Here is a 23,336-nt window from a genome sequence, read left to right as displayed (position 1 = left end):
TTCTCAGACGACGTGAATCATATCCTTCGTTTACCATCGTACTATAGTAGACGTGATCATGAGAAGAAAATAAAAGAAATAGACTGCAAAACGGAGAGATTTAAATTGTCATTCTTCCCTGGTATTATTAAGGATAGCAACGTTGTCTCAATTGATAGGATTAACGGCGTCACTCGCTAGGATGACCCATTGCTTGTTTTTTCCATAGTTCTAACCTTGCATGTATTTAATCTAAGAATTACTAACCAATAGCAAGATTTTTTTAAAGAATTTGCATGTATATTTTGCTAGTAAGCGTAATATTTCTATTACCGTGCGGTGATTATGTGGCGGTCCTCTTGCATGCTGCATGTTGGTGATTGGTCACCCCTGCCAAACACCCTAGATGTGGCTCGCTGGGTATTATGTAAATGTAGATATACCTTACTCGGAACTCGCTAAGAAACCATAACGACATGTATCGGTTCACTAACCTTATCCTTAACGATTCCGTAGCTAACACTGCTATTCTGTGAGTCATTTTTACCGACATATATACAATTATTCCAGAGGAAGGAAAAGTTATCATTCGATTATCTTCCCCAACATTACGGAGATAATCTTGCCATTTTTTGAGTCACTTTTAATGACAATTACCAATGAAAATCTTGGGTACGTGGCAAAAATTTTGGAAATTACGAAGGGAGGTATTATGTACCCTAAAATAGAGATGCATTTGCTGGAGTTATGCCAGCGAAATAAGGACTGAACATTACCTTTGCCATTCATGCAAAGGTTGAAATGGGGAAATGCATTAAGCACCACAATGGGTAGCTATTTGGTGAAAGCCCCCATCCCAAACAGGCAACGCAACCCAAAAAAACCTTTCCCCTCTTACCCTCCCCTCACCAAAGCCTCGCTGCGTGCCCTCCGTCGCGTAGCGACGTAGACTCAAGCATCGTCCCCAACGGGATCCAGTCTTCCTCGGACCGCGGGAAGGGCCACTAGGTTCGCGTTCGATCCGGCCTGGGGCTCAAGCGGGTGGAAGGAATACCCATCGTTTTATTTTTTCCCGCTCTCACAAGATCGTTTACCCAGATCGCAAGTGCCCCGCATAAGAGAGCCATCCAGGAAGACTCGGCCAAACCGCCTTCATTGTTCACTCGAGTAGCGACGGATAAAAACCACACGGGATTATAGCTGCTGGAGGCGACAACATCGCGGTGAAAGAAGAAGCACACATTGGGGCTTCAGAGGTGAGTGGTAACTTTCACCATTCAGTTTTTTTTTCTTCCTCTTGTTCCTCCTGTAATTAAATCGATCGGTTGTGGTGGTAACAATTGTGCTACGAGAGCAGCGTCAGCTTCGAATCACTTCAACTAAAATACAAGGGCCTGGTTTGCCTTTTTTGCATGCTCGGATCATCAGTTTGGTTTCGTGGATTTATTGTCTACATCAGATATGACCTTACTAGCGGATGGAAATGGATGGGGAGGGCATTATGAATCCTTTGCAAAATACAATTGTCAGTGTTCTAGAGTTTTAATAGATGGAAGATATTTTGGGGTGATTTCTGGCTTTGAGTCTACTTTAAAACCAACCATCGTTACTTACAAATGTATTTAATTATCATCATCATTATAATAATTTGTAATTAAATTATCATAATTAGTCATTTAAAGCCTCTTCTGGCCACATGGGTGTTGACAGTCTTAAAAAATCTCAGGTACTTCTTGTCTTGACATTAGGGACCTGTATAGTTAAAAGCAAAACTTAGTGTGCCGATTCCATTCAAATACCATATGAATATGATCTTTAGAATACTTAACTTAAAACAAGAAGTTTATTTTAAAGAGTCGTTAGTTTTTGAGGTCTGACATAACGATCAGATTCGAAGCGATTCGTCAGGAAACTTTGGTGGGCCGTATCGAAAATCTATCTTAGAATAGGCGAGGTGGCTCTACTGAAATGGGGAACTACTTCAAGCTCTCTCCACCACAAAAAAGTTAACATTTTTCACCTGTCGGCGATCAAACCTCACGCTCCTAAAAATCTTATTATAATCCATCAAATTGATGAATACAGATTGCCATGAATAATTAACTAAAGGTTTATTGCGAATGCCAATCGCCCTGGGCTTCCCACACCAAGGAAACTCGAAATCACTTCGTAGCGAATAGATTGCCTTCGTGGCATTCCTACGATGATTGCTCTCTCCCATCGCAAAGCTGACAAAAAATAGACGTTCATCCTTGGAACGTGTTGGAGCCTAGCCGATGGGTTACGCCCCCCTCATGGCCAACGCTTTTCTTGGCCGCGGTGCTTGAGATTCGGGAACGGCAGGTTGTGGGGCGTGTTATGGCTGACGCAACATCGCTCGCTGGCTGGTGTGCTCAAGCAATCCTCCTCCTCCCTCCCCTCTCCCCATCTTCCCCTCCGCCGCTGCCAAACGATCGGGAGAAAACGATCGCGCCTGTTGGTGGTTACGTGGTTACGTCTACATTGTTAAACATACTACAAGGCAGATGGTGTTTGGCAGGGGGTGAATTGACGCCGTTATTCACCACGTTACACACTAGGTCACCGGGTTACTCGCTAAATTAGGACGCGTGCAGCGAAGGTCAGCAAGTTACGATAAATTCACATAGATTCAGAATGTCGTTTATTCCACGATCGATAAGAGATTATAACAACAGCGTTAGGATTTACTTATTGGTTAATTGACTTGTAGTGTAGCCTGCGAACTTATTTGTAGGTATTCCTTAACGCACGTTTCTAGTATTTCCAGCTATGTTTTGCATGCTCTAGCTTCCTAGGCAGATTTTCTTCATAAGTAAGCAAGTTTTGCCCTTACATGAATGTGGAAGTATATTTTGTAAGTATACGTGTCATTTTATGACCGTGCGGTGTGCAGGGGGAATCCTCTTGCATGTTGCATGCTGGTGATTAATCATCCCCTGCCCAACACTGTAGATCTACATCTACATAATACCCTGCGAGCCACCTCTTAGAGTGTTTGACAGGGGGTATACAATACAATTTTTGTTTTGCATATGTATGTTTGGGCAATGAGGTACCCAAGAAATAAACGTAATGTGTAGCGCATTGCCTCTTGGCAAGAAGTCACCACCTGCTTAAGTACCTGATGTTGGTTATGCCAAGGGTATCTTGTAGAGGTTCATTCATGATGCCTGCTATCACTATCGCGCTAATGCTCCATTACCTGCCCAGAAAGGGAAATTATATCAATTTTCGTTACTACGTTATTTTGCAACTGTTACGTGAAATCAATGATTTGATTGACACAGAATATCGATTCAAATGCCCAAAACATACATACGTAAAATAATGTGTGCCTATCAAAAGGTCCTCCAATAAGCAGTGTAAGATGTATGGGCATGTCAGGTGCTATAAACGGCGAGGATAGTTTAACGCAATTCTGACATTTTATCAATCAACCGCGATGTTAGTTAGTCTTGGAATGATAAAAATATATTGACTAAAAGTTCGAGGAAGACGTACTTCTCGCCCGTAATCGAAACATACCGATATGTGCATTTTTAGCTATGGTAGCGTAGTGGCAAACTGATTAAATAATGCTATGCAGCAGATTTATTTATTCCAGTATCGCAATCATCGCCTTTGGACTATAAATTATTATATTTCTGTTTTTATAAATTATTTTTTCCACTGCAGAAAGTACTTGTGAAATCATCTGACGCCTATGACGTGGTCGGCTAAAAACAAGTTATTCAAGAGCAAAGAAGAATTTTTTCTGGATGCTTAAGACATTTTCTAGCTAAACCTGTGGCTTTGAATCTCAATGCCGTGGGCATACAAAACTGGTAAACGTTATGAAGACCCATCTACACCTACATACGACCCCGTAAGCAACCTCAATGGGTGTATGGCGGTAGGTGTTAGTTTATACGAAATGGATTATTGATTTCAGTAAGTTTACAGAATAGTTAACAAATGGATATTTCCACGCTACTCGTGAGTGACGGAGCAGTTCATAGACAAAAAGATCCACTATGAATCGGGATGGAGCAACGCCACAGTCAAATTTCTATATGGTGTACAAAATATAGTACGAAAATGAAAAAGTGACTGCAACACTTACTGTCTTTCCATTAATGTTGAACTATAAGCTCAACCTCTAAGTAATCGTATTCCTTTAGCGTTTTGTGTAATAATGGCCTGATGATACGTAATGAAGGCACAGCAAATATTGCGTTATGCGATTCCAGAAAACATAAATGTCAGAAGAATTTTCTGGCTGAGGAAAGACATAGATCGATATCTCTTAAATTTTCGTAGTAATACAAATTATTCAATTAGCTATGCGGAAAAACTAAAATTGCTGAATCGCAAAAATAACACGTCCATCATCCATAGACTTTGGGCTGATTGTGAAAGTAAGCCTAACTCATTCATGAGCCTTCACTGGCACGTTAGAATGTCTATAGGATATCGCGCTAAGTCACTTATTCTTACTTACCCCTATTGGTCGATGGGTTATAGTTAATTGTTATTCTTACCGACGCCGTGAGTACCCATATAAAACTATAATCAAGGCTCATTTCAATAAATGCAGCACATGCCGAATTCAACGTATTTTATATTTACGCTTTACCCAATGTAACTAGTATCTAATTGTAAGAAGAAAATATACATAATTGGAGTAGGCAAGGATAAAACAGAAAACAGGTTCATAATTTTCCGTTTCACTTTAATACTAACATCAGGAAATTCTTTTGATTTTAGTAGAGCCATAGTAATTAAATTATTGTTCCAAAATGGATAATGCCTGAAACATTCGATTAGTCGATGAAATTCAATAAAACGCCATTTCCTTCGCACAATGTCACAAATTCTAATGGCGGGCGATGACCTGCAATGCCCTTTCAGATCATTACAGATTAACAAGAGATTTGTAAGACATGAGATTTTTCTCGAAAATATTAATGCCTAGCCTGAAATAGGCCCAAAAAATTAGCCCTAGCAAACGCTAAGATTCAATCAAGGTCACGGAATCCCGCTGCAAAGTAAATCTACTGCTCTTGCGTTATTATCTTTATCTAAAAGATCATGGCTTTAGACCGTCCTTCGATTTAAGCCGAAGATGAAAAATGGGTTTGACCACGTTTACTTGAGATAAATATCCTTTGTTTAACTTTTTATGCATGCAAATTCTTATTCTTCGTCTCAGTGATTCTTAGACGTATATTGAGCATAGATAAACATCGAGAGAAATATTTGAGCGAAAAGGTCATCTGATATCAATAAATGACTTCCTCTTTGCATTGAACATCCATTGATATTCGATTCATGTTCATTCCATGAGTATACCCAGTATTCGTCGCTTTTTAGTAAAAAAAACTCGCTGAGATTTTCAGTTTCCTTCCTATTGCATGTCTAAAACCATTTTAAAATATTGAAAGTATAACGATCTGAATATTACCAATAATATGTAATACCGTTCATGAATCAGCAGTTTTTCTATGTCTCTTTTCTAGTTTTCATCCCAGAATACACATTTTGATTTGAAGACTTATTTTTGAGAATTTGAGGACTTATCTTCTATCGGCTAAAATTTACGATTTTTCTCTTAGTTGTTAGCATAAGTATTAAAAACTAGGAAATCTCTGGCGAACTAAAGCCAGTTTTCAATTATGTACCCAACTTCAGATACTTATGTATTGAGAGTTATCAATTTTAGCTTAATTCACGTTATTAACAAGCTGAAGCCATTATTCAATTATCTACCCAAATTCAGATACATACCTACTTATCAATCAAAATTTATCAATTTTAGCTTCATTTATGGTATTAAAATCAATCAAATCTATTTTATTCGATGTAGACTGATGTAGTTTGATATCGGAATCTGCTCATTAAAATCGTGGAGCAATGCGATGGCAATTGTGCGGAACGCGTAATAAAGAGGGTATCTTAGCTATTCCAAAACTCATTTCCTCACCCTTTGTCAGCGCATGCTAACTCCGGTATGAAAACTTTGTTTACTGAGGTACTAATAAAATCTAATACAATAAACACATGGACAAACTCTAACGATAAAATGAGGGCAAGATGACCAATGGGAACAGAACTGCAGACCTATGGGCTCCGAGTTCAAACCCCGAGTGAGGGCGTTCTGACGCGTTCAAATGAGAAGATTCACAAGACTCTTGGATGCAAGAGCTGAGAATATTTTTTCGAAATACGAGGAAACTTTTTTTCAGATTACGAATGAAAAATCCAGATATTGAACAACAATATTACGTCTCTCTCAGAAGGTGAAGAACCCTTGTGTTTGGATATTTTTTCTCCGCCGAGCCTCCTTTGTTTTCATCCCAAGAATCCCATGTGATCACGTCTCAGGCCAGTAAACGTGTATTTTTATGCCGAAGGGATGGCGGCTAGCTTTCTATTTTTGAAAGTCAACGCTACTGCGTTTCAACGGTTTTCCTTTTGTCCGATTTTCTGCCCCCGATTCTCGTGCTCTTCGTTCTCGTCCGGAAAATACCATTTAAGCTGATGACAGATATAGGGTTTACCTGTCGAATACCTGGAAGTTCCTCTCGTGGATTACATCGGGTCAGATACTCCATGTCGCCCCTCGTTGTTCCGCTAGTTTTCTAACACCCTAAAGGCTGAGGTAGGATGGCAACGTTCAGTAAGTTCGGATATTAATGTTTCTCAATCATCAGGATCGCTACTAATCGGCTGTTTTTCGGCCTATAATCATTACCTGATTTTCAATTAATTATAATAATAACATCATCGAACCCTATTATTTTCTTTCTCCTAAGTACCAACTCACATCTTAAATGGTATACGGGCAGCATTTATTGGCCGAGTCACAGCCGATCAAGAGGCCAAGATGAAGAAAAACAATGTATCCGAACTGATCGAGCGACAGAATTCTACCATAGCCCAGAGGTTGACCGAAAAGTAATTTACCGAAACGTTGGCAAAATACACGTTATAATCCGGAGTAAAACCTGAGAGGAATTTTCCTGAACCAGAAAAGCAGTGATATCTCGTTTTTGTATTTTAAATTTGCATTAAAACTATTGATTTAACCCCAAAATAATGTGAACAACTCTACCTCAATGGATTGCTTTATCATAGAAGATACAGTAGTTGTGTGCATCTCTCGTGTCAATCAACGTACACGGCAGTAGGTACTCACGGAAAAAAATTTAAATAAAACAAAATGCTGTTCGGAGTATCCAGGCGTCTGAGACAGCTCACATTTTAAGCTCAGTGAAAACCAACAATCTAAGATAAGTTTTTTACGAAAATAACGTGAAGGAAAATGGGCATAACTCCTGATTATGTAATGATAAAGTAGTTAGTCCTACTGACCCCAAAAATACAAAGGAATACTGCAAACCTTTCTGATAATGCTGATAAATGTCTCATGTACAAAGTTTCATTCACGTAGAGGTCACGTAGTTGTAGTTCATCCACATCTGCACGCGCAAGAAATTATGATCTAGTTTACTGCCAGTTCGAAACATAGATTTACGGCGCTTAAGTTCTTACAAGCATTTCGCATTTTAATAACTTTACCATGTGAACAAACTCGGAGATAGCTCCAATAACATTACAAGAAATCCAAGTTTTAAATATTTCATCTGCGAAACCGAAACAAGAAAAGTTCTGCACGTTTAGAATTCATCTTCTTTAGCTCAGTTCATTTATAATAAAACCTATGTTCTTCAATTAATTTAATGACTGGTCAAGTAAGTGTGGATTGTTTACGCCATGTTGACGTTGAATTATTAGTTGATTTACGACTAAAATTTCCAATAGAGACCTCCGCAACGCTGTTAAATTGTATTTCCATGTCTTTCGAGTATTACTGTGACGTGTATGCTGACTAGTACACTTCGTGACCAATGTTGGCTGCTTCTCTAGATGAGATTCGAATTCAGACGTAATATGAAGATGAGGCCTGCACTGACCCCGACACAACAAAATCAGCGTATAATACTGAATAAATATCTGAAAAATATGGAAGTACGATTTCTATAATAAATTTTTAATGAAATTCCACCTAAACAAGGGACTGACTCCGTTTAATTACAATTTTATAGCAGGAAAAAGTTGACTATTTCACTTTAACAAAGATAAAGTACCCATTGTTATGACTTACCGAACGTTCTAAAGAGTTCGCGGCTATCGAAAATATCAGCGCAACCCGCATACATGATTCAATTAACCTGAATGCAGTGACGAAATTCCACATTCCCAAACGTCGTCGGAAACTTGTCTGCAAAATGCGCTAAATATTCTCCTTTAACAATTCTCATAAGTATACTTTTGATTACATTCTAAGAAAACTAATATCCATATATTTGCCTTGGTTGAAAGGCACATTGAAAGGAAACGCATCCAAGGACAATATAGACGATGCTATTTACTCAGACTGAGCTTTTACTTTGTTATTTTCATTGTCGAGCTGTAGGCAAAAATAATACCCTCGTCAGAAATAACATATTAATAGTCCAAGAAACGTATTCAACGTGTTTTTGCGACAGGAGAACATCCCGGAATAAAAACAATCTATTATTTTTAAACTATTGAATGTTGATGAGCCACTCACTGTCATTAAAACTGTGCTTAATGGGAATCTTTAGCTATTTTTGCGTAGCGAGACTTTTACTTCAAGTTTCTTGCTTTATAAGCGCAGAAAAGTCGGAATGAAAACATTATAAATGAATTGTGAAATATAGTCTAGGATATGCATGCAAACTCTGACGACTCCATACGTCAAGAGAGTGTTGGAGGAATGTTACTCAGTTATAAAATATGACCGAGAAAATAACTCGAGCGTAAGTTATGGATAAGGTTCTAGCTCTAGAATAAATTTTAGGAGTGGATAAAAGCGAATAAGGCTCTACACACTAGAATATATGCGCATTGTAAGACGCTACAGCCTTCAATAGTAAAAATAGTTCCATTCAAGGTCGTCTTCGTAGTTTCCAGTACTAATAAAGTAAGGATTTATTACATCAAACTAATTAATAAGCACACATCCACTTGCACGTACACGCGTGGGATTGTGACAACGCTCAAATTCATCACACTGACATTGCAATCATTAAAAATCGCTGAAGGACTCACTCATTCCGACGATAAATATAAAAAAGAGCGAAGCTATAACTAGTATGAATTCAAGAATGCTGTTTTCGCAAAAATTAAGTTGAAAATAAGTCTCAGATCAAAACTAGCGCATATATAAAATCGTTTCATTGGCTTGTAATGTATCGTAATAGAGTTCCTTAAGAGGTATATCGAATCGTATATCTATAATGAGATACAATATCATTTGGTATATGTGGTGAAGTAGCCTCCGTAGTTTGAAACTAACTTTGGATTTTATAATCTTTCTATCCTCGACTCATTTATGATCACTCAATTGTTAATTTATCCACGCTCAATTGCAGAGAATTGGTAGATCTAAAAGTGATTGAGCAATATTGTACAGAGCGATTTCGAGAACAAATTATGATTTGGTATCTAATTATCCTTCAGAAGAACGGCTAATATTTCGATACACTTATATTTATGCACGCTTCACATTAAAGTTCCTTTAAATGATTATGGAGTATGTAAGCATACGACTTTCAGATTCTTCTCGCCTGGTATTTACTCCTACAAAAAACTTATTCACAACATATTAGATACAAATACATTTAGAGACTATTAAACATAAATTTATAAATTCTTTTCACTGTCACGAGATTCAAAAAAGTGACTGCATGTTATCATAGAGTAAGAATATACTTACTCTATGATGTTATCGACACGTAATCCTTAGCCACCAGCTCCGGTAAAAAATATATTCAGCACAATCGCGTAAATTATTTCAAATTAATTCTTCTGTAGGTATCTCTTCTCAGACTATTGTGATGTTTTCCTCTTATCAACTCTTTTTTCATTTGACAGGTTTCCATAGCTGTCACGCAACCTTGAGACATCCACGGCCCCAGAAAAAGTTAAAAGATTCCACTACCTTGGAAAATTTCTAGCACCCATCCCCAAGTTCAACAGGCTGTACACACGCCGCTGCTGTCTACAAAGAAGACTCCAAGCTATTAGCTTGACTATTCTAACCCTGAAAGGTCCACGATAACAGGATCAACTACTGCTCGAGGGCTCCTGGACCGAGGGGAGAGACGTAACGACACGCAAACAATTGCGCTCCGCCCCCGTCGCATGAAACGAAGTGGTTACCACGGAACCCGCGAGACGCGCTCCGTCCACAGAGCGATTCCCTCTTCCCCGACTCCCACCCTCCGCGAAATCGGGGGGCGGCTCAACTCCCCTACCGCAGTGTTGGAAACAAACAAACAAACGGCAGTGCAGAGGAGGACCTCGAGTGATCCGGAGAGTTGTTAAGGAGGGAGGAGGAACTGTGCGGAGAGAGAGAGAGAGAGAGGAGAAAGGGCGGCATGAGAAGGAAGTCCTTACGGAGCGTGTCAATGAAGATCGTACCGTCCTTGCGGACTTTCAGTTCCCGACATCAATCACGTGTCCCCACCCTCCGCTCGCCACAACACCGCTACCGGTGACCGCCTTTTAAAGAAAAGCCACCACGGTTGACGGCGAAGAGTGCGGAAGGACTTCAGTTCCGCACGGACCTCCGGATCCGCGACACTGCTTGGGTTGGCCGCCGGAGAGCGAGCTGAGACAGCAGCAGTCCGCAAGCGGTCGCCGAATTTCCATCTACAGCAGCTCTGCAGAGGAAGCGCAGTCCCAATCCGACTCGAGATGACGACGTCGCGAGGGGACAGCGATAGGGCGGAAGCGGACTTCCACGGCGCCCATTACGACCCCTATCTGGAGGAGGAAGAGGAGGAGGAGGCGGTATGGGTCTTCGGATACGGATCCCTTTGCTGGTTTCCCGGGTTCGAGTACAAGGAGTCCGTCCTCGGCTACGTCACAGGGTTCAAAAGGAGATTCTGGCAAGGAAATGCGACTCACAGGGGAACTGCCAACAGGGTAAGAAGAATTCCTAGATATATTGCCCTTCCCTCTCCCAATTTGATGTCAAGCTTGCGAGAGCAGCTTGCAGCAAAAAAAACGCTTTGCTGATCAGACTCAGCGCAAATTACTGCCCAGTGCATGGGCGGAAGTTCCCATCCGAGTTGCCTTACACCATCCAGCTCATGATTTTCAAATATACTTATGTGTTAATCGTGGGTAAATTAATACAGAGGGCTAAATACATAAAAACTAACAAAAATCCTGAGTTCTTCGTAAGTGTACTTTTGCACACGAGCGGGTCATTGCGTACGAAATCACATATTTTTCGTGCACTTTTAAAAAATTCCAAGGTTAATTCTATAGTTAACGATAAATGCCACTAAATAAGTGGAAATTTCGGATCCACTGATTTTTTCAAGCGCCTTTACATCCGCTATGAGAATGCTAGGTAGCGTTTTAAAACACGCGAGAATCAAAGAGCTTGCTGAATGCTTGCTTACCCAGGAAACCACTGGCTCGTTTTCGAACCCCATATCCACGAAGTGCAACCACCCCGACTGTTTTCCTGCGTTGAAACCCGAGGCATTCAGTCTCTGCACCCCAAACAGGAGTCACAATAAACAGGCAAAAATACTTTAAATGATATTATTAATATCCACCATATCTACCTCCAAGATTTATCCGGAAACATACAGGCCTCAAAAATTAAATCATGAGTCATCACCATAACTCAACAATCCGTACATTGGTTTGACGTAGCTCTCCACTCCGCCCTCCTTTCAGCTAATACTTTTTTATTTACGTGCTTCTTCTGTTTCTCGTACTTATTAACTTGTGTCCCCTGCAACTTATTCGTGTCCTTCCTTTGCCAAGAGTAATAAACAGTACACGAATAAGTCCGCTGAATTTTAATAGTGAGTGGAAGTCGATATTAACCTTGCCCACGTTACAAAATGACGTAATAAATATGGTTGATTTTGAACACCATTGATCAAACTTACCTACTGTTCAGATGTCTAAGTTTAGTTTTGTTTCAAAGTCACTGTTTTGACGGTGTTTAGACCTTGACGATGAAATCATGAAGTTCAACACTCACCCCCTGGCAACCTAAACTAATTTCAACCATAGGCGGATCCAGGGGGGGGGCACGGGGGCACGTGCCCCCCCCCAGACCCTAAAAAATATGCAAGATTTTTAATACGGTCCCATTATCATTGCGTTCGTTTTGTATTACGAGGTATCCTTGTGCCCCACCCAGAACAAAATCCTGGATACGGCCTTGCTTGTGCCCCTCCCAGAAAAAAATCCTGGATCCGCCCCTGATTTCAACCATTCAACTTTACTGCCGCATTGCACATTAAAATATTCCAACCCCCGGGCTTAACTGCCTGTGTGTCGTACATAACCATATAGTTAAATTCTTTCATGCCTATGGATTTCTTAACCAGCGAATTCAATTTCACTGTCTACTCAATCTTTATCGTAATATTCGAATCACTTAGCCAGGATGTCAGCCAGAAAAAAATTTCGGGGAGTTTTTGAAAAGAGGATATGTTGTTGGAATTTTTATTGGGGGTACTCTGGAGGCTGAATGTCCCAGTATTTCGGTGGAGGTGATTTGAATCCCCTTACCCAGCTCACTATGGTTTTCTCTTTGGATCGATCTGCGCCCTAAGTATCTGCTAGGCAAACTTTTGCAACACTTCAAGTAACTATGTACAAAGGCCAGTAAATATTCTTTCAAAAAAAAAAGAACTATATCCCTAAGAGTATCCTGCGGTAACTGTAATGCTTTTCACATTTTTTGGCAAAAAATCCATCATAAGTTGCCCAAAGAATTGTCTTTAGCTCCCCTTTTATTCCAAAGAAATGTTTGAGAATTTTTATTTTGGTTAAAAAAAAGTAGCTTCAGCGAAAACGCAATCATTGCATATTTCCATTCACTATCTCACTTATTCACATTTTTCAAACTCGACTATCTAAACAACATCTACGCTACTAATCAATCAATAGATTGAACCACGAATTTTTCATTGAGCTTGATCAATGACTTCGATCGTCATTCCATAGTCATTACAAAGTGCAATGACCAGACGTATAAACATTAAGTCATCGTTTTTCATATCTTCATGAACTAAATTGTTTTTTTCCAATCGTTCAAAACGCAAAACTTTAAAGTCTTCTCTTTTGTTTTGGCGTTTTGCGTATTTCTCTTGATAAAAATAGATTTCTCCCGTGATATTGTCAATAAAACGTTAGAACTTTCTACCCTATTAACCTTGACTAAATTTGAATTTGGTGACCTTATATGAAATATAATGACACTGCAAGGTGGAGTCTATTGAATTTAAGGTCGAAAAAATCTTTTACTTTTACCGGTTTTTTAAATACCGCACAGAAGTTGTCGCCAAACAGTTGTAGGCAAATTCCATCCCCCTAAAATATAAAACGGCCTCTGCTTCTTGAGACCACATTCCGTTCCGCATGCGATTTTCGCAACAGCACTTACTAATGATTTTCCCTCTTTACTCCCGTGAAGCCTTTCGTGCAGGCACCTGCCACGTGATAACTGTAACAATGTCCCGCATATGGCAGAGGAAAATCTTGAAATAGGAAGGAAGCCATTGCGACGAACGGCCTACTAATGAGGCTGCCAGGGCGAGCGAACTTCACTATTCGCTATGGCCTTGGCATACAATTCGCTTATTCTAAGGTGATCTTGTTCCTGTCCAATCGATCAAATAAACGCGGTGACGTGAAAATTAAGTTTCTTGTCTGACATTATTAGTGCTTTGTACTTAACGACTTTGATTGAATGTAAGCTAAAACTATTGAACATGACTTGCATACGCACTAGTTTAGAGACTATCTTTCGCAGGTATTGAAATATTTTTTTAAATATTGGGTTTATGGTTTTTTTTGTTATGCTAATTCGTATGCAGCATTCCCTGTTGATTTCTTTTTGTTTACCCGTAGCCTACGTTTTAGCATTGTTGTAACCAGTGGCGTAGCCAGGAATTTCGTTTGGGGGTCGGGGTCCAAAACTAGGGGAGGGGGGGATTTTTGAAAAACAGGGTACTAAATGTAAGTAGAGGGTTTTAAACTAATTTTAACACTTTCCATAATTGAAAAAACTTCATTTTTTGGAGGAATATTTTGTAAATTCATGATTTTTCAATATTTTGTTTTTTTATGAAGGAAAATCACTGGGTTTTTTTATTTCGGGGGGGTCCGGACTCCCCCCTGGATACGCCACTGGTTATAATGATGTACACATTGCCCAATAGATCTCGATTATTCTGATGAGATGAGCTATAGGTTTTGAGACGAAGTCATCGTATGGTACGAGTGAGATCCTGTCATTCTCTGACAGTAGGAAGTTTATACGACGTCAGCATGATATAATTTGGTGAAATTTTTCTGACGGTTATGTTAGGTATATTTAGAGATTTTAACGATGACTATTGCAAATATAGGCTAAGCGATACTTTTTTCCATCCCATTCGCAGTTTTATGCCAGGGATCTCTTTAAATGACACATTTTTTCCATGTATATTATGGAAAGCAAGAGTCGTTTGCATAAATTATTTTTTTCTTTTCTTTCCATGTGCGGTTCCATTCCAGCCTGGGAGAGTAGCGACCGTAGTGGAGGATGAAAAGGTGAGCAAATGAAAACAAAATTCAAGTTTAGCCTCGCCTTTACCCGCCTGACTTCGCTGAATCCGTGGAACTAATGTCACGATCGTTGCAAAACCGAGCCTTCCTTCGTGAAGGTAGAGCAACATGCCTTAGGAGTGGGTCGAATCCTGGCTGCTTGCCCAAAGTTTCGTATTCTTCCTGGCAATCGATAGCGCCACAAGTTATTTCGTGCCGGCCGAGTTGACCACCGCGAAAATAATTTTGAAATTCGACGATGAGAGAAGTGATCAGGAAATTGAGACTCATGTATCGCCCGTCTGGTCTTCTTCCTAATTGCAATTTATGTGTCTATTATTCCCTCAATATATTGATCAAAGTTAAAATCTAAAGCCGTCATCATCATCACTGGTCAGTAATCCCAAGATTGAGAAATATGATTTGATACTTTCCCAGAGGATATTGTGGGTAAACTCTTCTCGGGATTCCCACCGGGTTAAATTATCCATATTAGCCAACGTTTTAAGCTCCGACTTGGGGCTCATCATCATAAATAAATCAACAATCATCAGCCCTGAGGATGAGCTCTGGGTCGGAGCTTGAGACGTTGGCTAATATGGATAATTTAATCTGGTGGGAATCCCGAGAAGAGTTTACCCACAATCCCAAGATTGGTTTGACGCAGCTTTCCTCTTAATTCTCCCATCAGCTAATCACACACACTTACGTATTCTTTTTCTTTAACATCCTTCTTTACCTGTTCCATTTATTTTGTTCTGGGTCTTCCTTCTCCGTTCTTACCATTAACTTGTCCCTCAACGATTGTTTTCATTACTAAGCCGTGTAGAAGTATATACAGAGAAATAGGAAAAATAAGGAAAACGACATTTTTATCGACCATATTTTTCTCGAGTCAGATTTTTTTAGGAAACTAATATACATTATGAATTATACGCCTTTTTACGGGAAAGGATCGATAAATCTTTCCTCGATTCATAGAAACTAAATCGTACGTCCACTACAAATAAGACGCAAAAGTTCGGAAAACAATGAATAGTATATTAATGGCGACCGCCATGTATACGGTCTTTTGTATAAAAAATGTGTTTCCCCATGTATGCCCATATTTTTTCTTTCGAGTGATTGAGGATACCACACCCGAATACTCCCAAATGGTTAACGCCGTTCATCCACAGGGAAACGGCCCTCATTCATTGGAATACTGAGAATGCGGATTAAAATGTAAACAGTAAAACGTAAAAATATGCGAAAGACTGCCTATCAAACTATTTTTGAGAGCGTAAATTAGAGACAAGTAAATATCTTGCATGCACATTCCGTATTCTTTCTCATGATCGTCGATGTAAGCAGTCATTATTCACTAAAGCCAGATTGCCTCCGCAAATGATTACTTTCTTCCCAGTGATAGTTTATCAGGACGATATCTTTGGAGAAGTCTGCAATCCGAGCGTATCTCAAGGTTACATAAGAATAAATACTCAATTTTATTTTGTAAACATTCAGAAATTCTACAATGCCACCCCATGGTGTGTCTTTCTTAAAATACTTACAATAAGTTTCCTTCTTTCGCAGCAAGCATGAATGTCACGTGGGGAAGCCTTTCCACGAAAAAAAATACCATCCACGATACTTCAAGGCACACGTTACCATGTAAAACTGAGAAAAACTTGTTTTCCCCACAAGTTCTTCGTATGGTTTCCAACAATTACCCTAATAAGTGAACAACTTCAAGGGAAAATTAAATTGCAATAGAAGATTGGGAGGGGCTGTACAGGACAGAAACTAAATATCGAAAAATTCGGTTGTAATGGCAGGATTACCACCGTAAATAACTAATCCTTAGTTGTTTTAATTCCCAACCCAAAACAAATATGATTTCGCCTAGCGGAAAGGCGTCGGGAAATCAATTTAATTTTCGCAAAAGTACGTTCATGATTTATCATGTCAGTGCATGCCGCGCAGAAAAGTACTTTTACTTTGCTATGTAGTCTATGACAGTAACTCTTCAGAAATAAGTTAAAGTATAGAAAAATAATATAGTTAAATTACTAAAATAAGTCCTATTAAAATTACCCTTTAGTTACCGAATTACCGAATACGTTAATTACCGAAACTATGTTCATCGAGGGCCAAAATTCTACTTGTTATATTTTTGGAAGATCTCAAGATCATAAGGGAAGAATGAAGGCGATCTTTCCAGATGTGCGATCACTAAATCAACGTAAGCGAAGAAGCTGTTAATTATCTCCTGTCTTATATTTAATCTACGAAATTGTGACGAAATTTTTACGGCAACGCAGCCAAGAATAATTTAGTTAAAGTGTTGTCCATTGCCGTTCTCCTACTTCCTGTACCCAATACCTTCGTCTTGTTTTCCAAGTGAACTACTTTAACAGGGAGCAATACCCTCGCACAGACAACAACAAGGATGAATAAATCTCCAACCCAGTTCAACCTTTAAATTAATATTGCTGCAATAGAAAGTCTAAATTCCCTGCTTCCCACTTCATTTGACCTAAATCCAAACATTGGTCTCTCTTCGAAAAACAAATCTATGAAGTGAGCATACGATTTTTTTCCAAGGGCAAGGCGTGAAATCCCTATTCACCGTTCCGATTGTCATGATTCTTTTTGTTGGGACATTTCAATATCTGAAGCTGAGTGATGAGTTTGTTTGCTACATGTCATATCTTACTCCATAAAATTCTTGGACTTGGGATCGGCGATTAAAACAAAAAGATTTCCCTGCGTTAGAGCAAGGCTTCCCATGTAGACGCCCACCAAATGAAAGGTCATATCTCGCCATTTATTTCACATTTGACTGAAAAAAGTCCTTATCCCAATGATTACTCACAGAGTTAAGTAATATATGCGACAGCTGTGTGATCCGGATTCGTTAAACATATCGCAGTTATTGGTCGCTTCACGAAGACATGTAAACAAATTCGAAAGCACTTGACCCTTTCAGGTCGCTTGTGTTATCACCAATCCGGTTATTTCCAGAAGTTCGACAGCCTTTTCGGCTGTGATTTCGGCTAACATCTTCCTCCCATAGCTCCTAGACGTCTCCCGTCACTTCAAATTTATCAGTTTGATGCTTAGTGGCTCGTCAACAATAAAATGATTAAGACCACTCTTGATAGCCTTTTGCGACATAGCTCATGGCTCACGCTTAATGGTGTCCCCGTAATATCTTCGGCAGTGTTTACTTCCGACGAAACGCTTTCTCGTAAGAGTGGGTTCAAGGATATTTATGTAAAAATACTGTACATACATGTACAATTCCATGGATTTCTTGTATCTGACTTTTACTTCTTCGATTGTCAAATATATCGCTGAACTTCGGCATGCCCATACTTCTCAAACGCTCATGGTGGCGGCATGTGGGAAAGTTTTAGATGAAGATGCTCAGTATTTACCCTAAGATGTTCAAAAATATTTTTTTTACGAAAACAATGTTTTTATCATTAAGTTTTCAGTGAACTTCATTGAGGTTTCATTACTTAGAAAGAATACACTCTGTGTATCTACCAAACAAAAGTTCAAGAACTTGGTGCTCCGCATTGTAGAAAATAATCACTTACTTATTGCAAAATTGCCAGCAATAGATGGAGGAACGACAAATTTGGAAAAATTTGGCGAGGGACGCCGAAATGAAGGGACTTACCTCCAGTCCCTTCATTTAATGGGTTCCACGAAGGGGCCTTCAGAAACAGTACTTAGCGTTTTTAAAGGAGGGATTAACGCATAGCAACAATGATAACATTGTTCTAAGCACATAAATACTTGTAAATTAATTGCCCCGTTTCTGGCCTCATAAGTAGTAAATATCGCTTACCACTGATCCTATGGTAGATTTGGAGAATTTCAGCATTCATTAATTCATTTTAAATTACTTTCAAAAATGAATCGCGAATAATCTTCGTACTTAAAAATGTATATTGAACTGAAATGGCGCACATATAAAATTTACTCGGCTCTGCACTTTAAAACTTTTTCAATGCTGCTAGGTGTAATAATTACTTTGAAAATTCCACAAAAAAATACTAAGGTTGCATACACTAATTGCAAAGTCATTTACATTATCGTATTTCACTTTAGCCAAACTGATCATGAATACAGCTTACATAAATTATTTTCCCGATCAATTAAAAGCGTAGGGAGACAAGAAACAGGTCAATCAACATATACATATATATTTCATGCTATTCACCTTCTCCATTTTAGATCCTCAGCTCCCCACAGTCATTGCATCATGATAGCCGTAAATATTTAAAAACCTACTAAGACAAAGTAAAGCTGCCAAAAGTCCATGCTAACGATGGTCGTCGCAAAAAGAAGTTTTCTCGTATTCTATTATCCTTCGAAATCTTTCGCGGAAATACTTTCCATATTTTCTTTCGGTTGTCATGCTTTTCACATGACGGATACAATTATTTAAAATTTAAGAACTCCGAACAGTCGTCGTCTATTCGCACAGCTCGATTCTATCACACTCGATATAACACTGGTATTCCCGCATTCCAAAAGTGACTAGTTTGCCTCGCAAATCGAATTCATTTTCGCTCACCGATGTCAACATCCATCCACCGCGACCTTCTCAGCAGCAATATCTGCCCTTCAATATTCAATGAACAAACCATGTTTACATATTTTACTGAGTGATGATATCAATCCGCACTCTTCCCAGTGGCGCTTCCTTACCCAGTTGTCTAACGCCGTCAACATGTCACGTTCGTGAACACAAATATATTGCATTAGTCCCCTTGTTCGCTAGTAATAGCTGAAGAGGATAATTTCCTTCATTGATGGAATACGTCATTCATTATAGAAGGACGCAAAATTTGATATTACTTTTACAAAAAATAACGAGTAAATAGAGTAATCACAACCTTTATAACCTCTTGATGACTCAAAATACCCGCAATCGGTCATTTGATGCGTTTTAGTCTGATTTTACTTTCTTTAATTTTACGGTGAGAGTCCATGAGAGGCAGATTATTTCCATTTTACATTAATTCGCTATGTCACCTACCTTTGGGCTTCGTAACCCTGAAAAACTTTTGGTAAATACTTACAACTTTGAAATCGCATATTTTCGATCTCGTGAACTAATGGGGGATGAGTAAATGGAGTTGAACCTCATTGATTCCCACTTGTCTCTGCTGCGTGGGTAATCAAAACAAAATACGTGCGGTATGCGAGATAAAAATACACTTATTGTTAGTACATCCACTCTACTTTATCCCCAACCATGGTTTACTCAATACTATGTCAGCACCCACTGACCCACCTATTCATGAAAGTCCACTTCCGAAGGCTAATTTGCCACACTAATGTATGCATAAATATTTGTTTAAGTGCGCGGGGTGAGTTAAATTAATCTTTAGCATACTTTTACACCTCAGGGAATAGGAATAATTCAGTCACTTTAATAATAAAGAATAGTAAAACCCTTAACTTATTCATATAACCCAATATAGTGCTTGACAGTGGTCGCAAAAATATTTTACTATTCGTATATCTCACTTTCTCAAACGTGGGCTCAAGGTTGTAACGAAAAGCGGAAGTGAGCGTTTATGAACTTCTATTGGAATGCCTGACCAGACAATTTTGCTGTGGTTTTCAGTGAGCTATCATTACTAAGAAAATTGCATAATTACATATTAATCAAAATAATAAAAAAAACCGATGCCCATTCGCGATAGTGAAAGGCTGTCTTTGACGCCTTGAAGGTCTCCGAAATAAAAACTTCTGACGGGTCATGAATTTATCCTTAATATTTCGACAAAACGAAAGGCGTGCATGCATTTGGGGTCGCACTTGAAAGGGCGCAGTGGGGTAGTAATACTGTAGGGGTGCTTGAAACGACATGTTTCCTACCCTTCTGAAATCCAAGACTAACCTGAATTCACAATATTTACCGCTATCGGTATAAACAGGAAAATAAATTTTGAAGCCCTCTGCTGAGAAAAATAGATACGGCCCAGGTGCCTGCTCTCGGTTGAGTCCGCCCTCAGCTTCTTGCCCAGGTACTGTGTGTGGGTGAGCTGAAATGATGTACAGTATAATCATGACTACCTATCTTTACGGAAAGATTAACTTTCAATTCAAATTAGAACCCAGGGATTGTACTGAATTACGTTATCTTTTGAGGTCACTATTGCAATGTTCAATCCCACCGTTGGCATGGATGGTAGACGGGATAGAGGCGAGAGAGGATAAATTTCAACTCGGCACCTTCCACTCTATTGCCCAGCGCTCCATCCACATCAGCACTGCTTCCTTTTTTGTATCACTTACTATTTTTGCTATTTATTAAATGGTAGAAATCCACGTACTTCTCTATCAAATGTATGATATTTAAGGCCTATAAACAGAGTATGATATCTCAGGATATTGGATATATATCTAACAGGGTAGTCATTTTCTTCCTGCGGGATTCAGCTCTCACTCATCCTCCAAAACATGGGATTAAAACATTGCATCTATCTGAGGCAATGTATTCATATGATAATGGATGTGGATAGTTACATATGGTTATTCTTACGCAGCTTATCGACAGGCAGCAGAATTAAACGAAACTAATATTATCCAACTTGAGTAGCATTGGAAGGCCGTAACCAGCAGGGGAGGTCAAGAGGTTCAACCCCCTCCTCGCTCCAGAAATTTTTGGAATATTCAGTCTTGTGTGCCTCCAAATCAATCCCTCAAAAATACATTTCCCTTTCATATATGCCGAGAAAAAAATAATTATGTCTACGGCCTTGATACACCTCTCACCGTGTTCTTTTTTATTTCTCTTCCCTATATTAGGAAGTGGTGTGGGGGAGGGCATTCCTGGTCACCGGTGACGCGGCCCTACCCTACCTGAGTCAGAGGGAGTGCAAACTGGGAGGATACGCCACTAAGAACGTCCTCTTCTATCCACACCAGCCCAACGGCACCAAGTCAACACCGTCCACGACAGGCAGCGCTACCACCACGACTTCGGGCGGAAACCACCGAGACGCGCCCACAAAGGAGGACCTATTCGCGCAGAACCTCCTGGCCAGCCTGAGGCTTGAGGAATCCTCAAGGAAGACCTCCGGGTGCTTCTGCCCGGACATGAAACACCGACCCAGCTTCGCTAACGCTTCCCCATTCTCCATTGCTACTAAGTACTTCTGCCCATCCCCAGACTCCGGGTACTCGTCGCCCGGCTCCCACCATCCTGACCGCCAACGAAAGTCCAAGCCATTCACCGTGCTCATGTACGTCGCCCAGGAGGACAATCGCTACTGGATGGGTAAGGCACCATTGCAGACGATAGCGGACCAGATCTCCGAGTGCCACGGTCCCAGCGGGAGCAACGCGGACTACCTCCTCAACCTGGCGAGGTTCATGAGGACGGAGTTCCCGACGGCCAGGGACGATCACCTCTTCGTACTCGAGCGGCTGGTTCGCGAGAGGTTGACCGCTCGTGGTCAAATGGCGCTGGTCGAGGAGGCGGCCGCGGGAAGGGAGGAAGCGGCCGGCGCATCGCCGCACCAGTTCACGGCCAGGCTGCCGTCGAAGAAACTCCGCTGCCTCAACATCTGAGCAATCATAAAGGGCCGACTTAATTGGTTGATAAATCGCTCACGTTCTGTGCCCACTAGCGGTATTTGGCGTCGAAGACCCACGGTTCGCAGTGTTGTTTTTGTTTACGTGGAAGAAATGCCTGCACGGAGCCTTCGATATCCGTGATGAGCAGGCAAGGACGGGTGCTTTTATTTCGCCGTTGTCACGGCTGTCGCGATAGCCATCATGGATCCATAGGCTGCTGATTTTGTTGTGTGGGATAGTGAATGCTACTCGCAACGTGGTATATTGATAAACAGGAGAACTGCTAACAACTGCTCAAAAGTAGGAATCCAAAACTACTTTAGATGAGTATGAAAATAAACTCTAGAGAAATCGAAAGTGATGAATGATGATAGGGTAACCTCTCCATATTACTTACATCAGATGTTGGAAAAAGAAATTTGGCTGTGAAAAATGTACTATTGTACAAATTAATTTGTGTGAGACTTCGAGAGGATTATTTACCTCATATGTGCTTTTCTTACGCAGCTAATCGACTGGCAGCCGAGTAAAACTATTTTTTGTGGATGCACGGAAAAAATGTAAGCCTTTATATAAAAAAAACATTAATGTCATTTATTCTTCATTTTGGCACATTGCTATTCACTGATCTCAAGCATTACGTAAAGTGATAATTAACTGACATATTTTTGGATCCAATGATGATTATTGTTAACTATGAACTTCGTTGCTCAATAACCGATGTTCTCTGTGTATATAATGACCTAAAACTGTTATCAGGACGTTGTTACGCAAGAAAATGCCTTGACTTGCTTGTAAGGCATTTACTGGCGGCGCAAGCTATTGAATTTTTGTCGTCATTCCCCAGTGACGAAGTGAATATGACAAAAGAAGCATTCTATCCAATCAGGTAACTTATCCCAGCCATTATATGATATCTAATTTATTATAATAGTAATATTATTTTGAAGGCTGAGAATGTTGCAGCTTAAAATAAAAGAAATTTTTATTGAAAAAAACTGAGTATCATTTTAAAATTAGAGAAATGAGGGTATCTATTTTGAAGTACGAGGGAGCTTGGTAGCCCAACCCGAGAAGTGGGTAGAGCGCTTGGTAATTAACCGAAGATT

General features: G+C 39.8%; 1 protein-coding gene across 1 annotated transcript; it reads left to right on the top strand.

Moving 5' to 3' along the window:
* Positions 1-949: 949 nt before the first annotated feature.
* Positions 950-23,209, top strand: LOC124157816. The gene is made up of 4 exons (XM_046532846.1): positions 950-1,235; positions 9,943-10,998; positions 14,608-14,643; positions 21,457-23,209. The coding sequence occupies exons 2-4, from the start codon at positions 10,768-10,770 to the stop codon at positions 22,219-22,221; spliced, it is 1,032 nt and encodes a 343-aa protein (XP_046388802.1). The 5' UTR covers positions 950-1,235; positions 9,943-10,767; the 3' UTR covers positions 22,222-23,209.
* Positions 23,210-23,336: the final 127 nt, after the last annotated feature.

Source organism: Ischnura elegans, chromosome 4 (genome assembly GCF_921293095.1).
Source record: "Ischnura elegans chromosome 4, ioIscEleg1.1, whole genome shotgun sequence".
NCBI classification, from domain to species: domain Eukaryota; kingdom Metazoa; phylum Arthropoda; class Insecta; order Odonata; family Coenagrionidae; genus Ischnura; species Ischnura elegans.
This window is presented reverse-complemented; position numbering and strand designations above follow the sequence as displayed.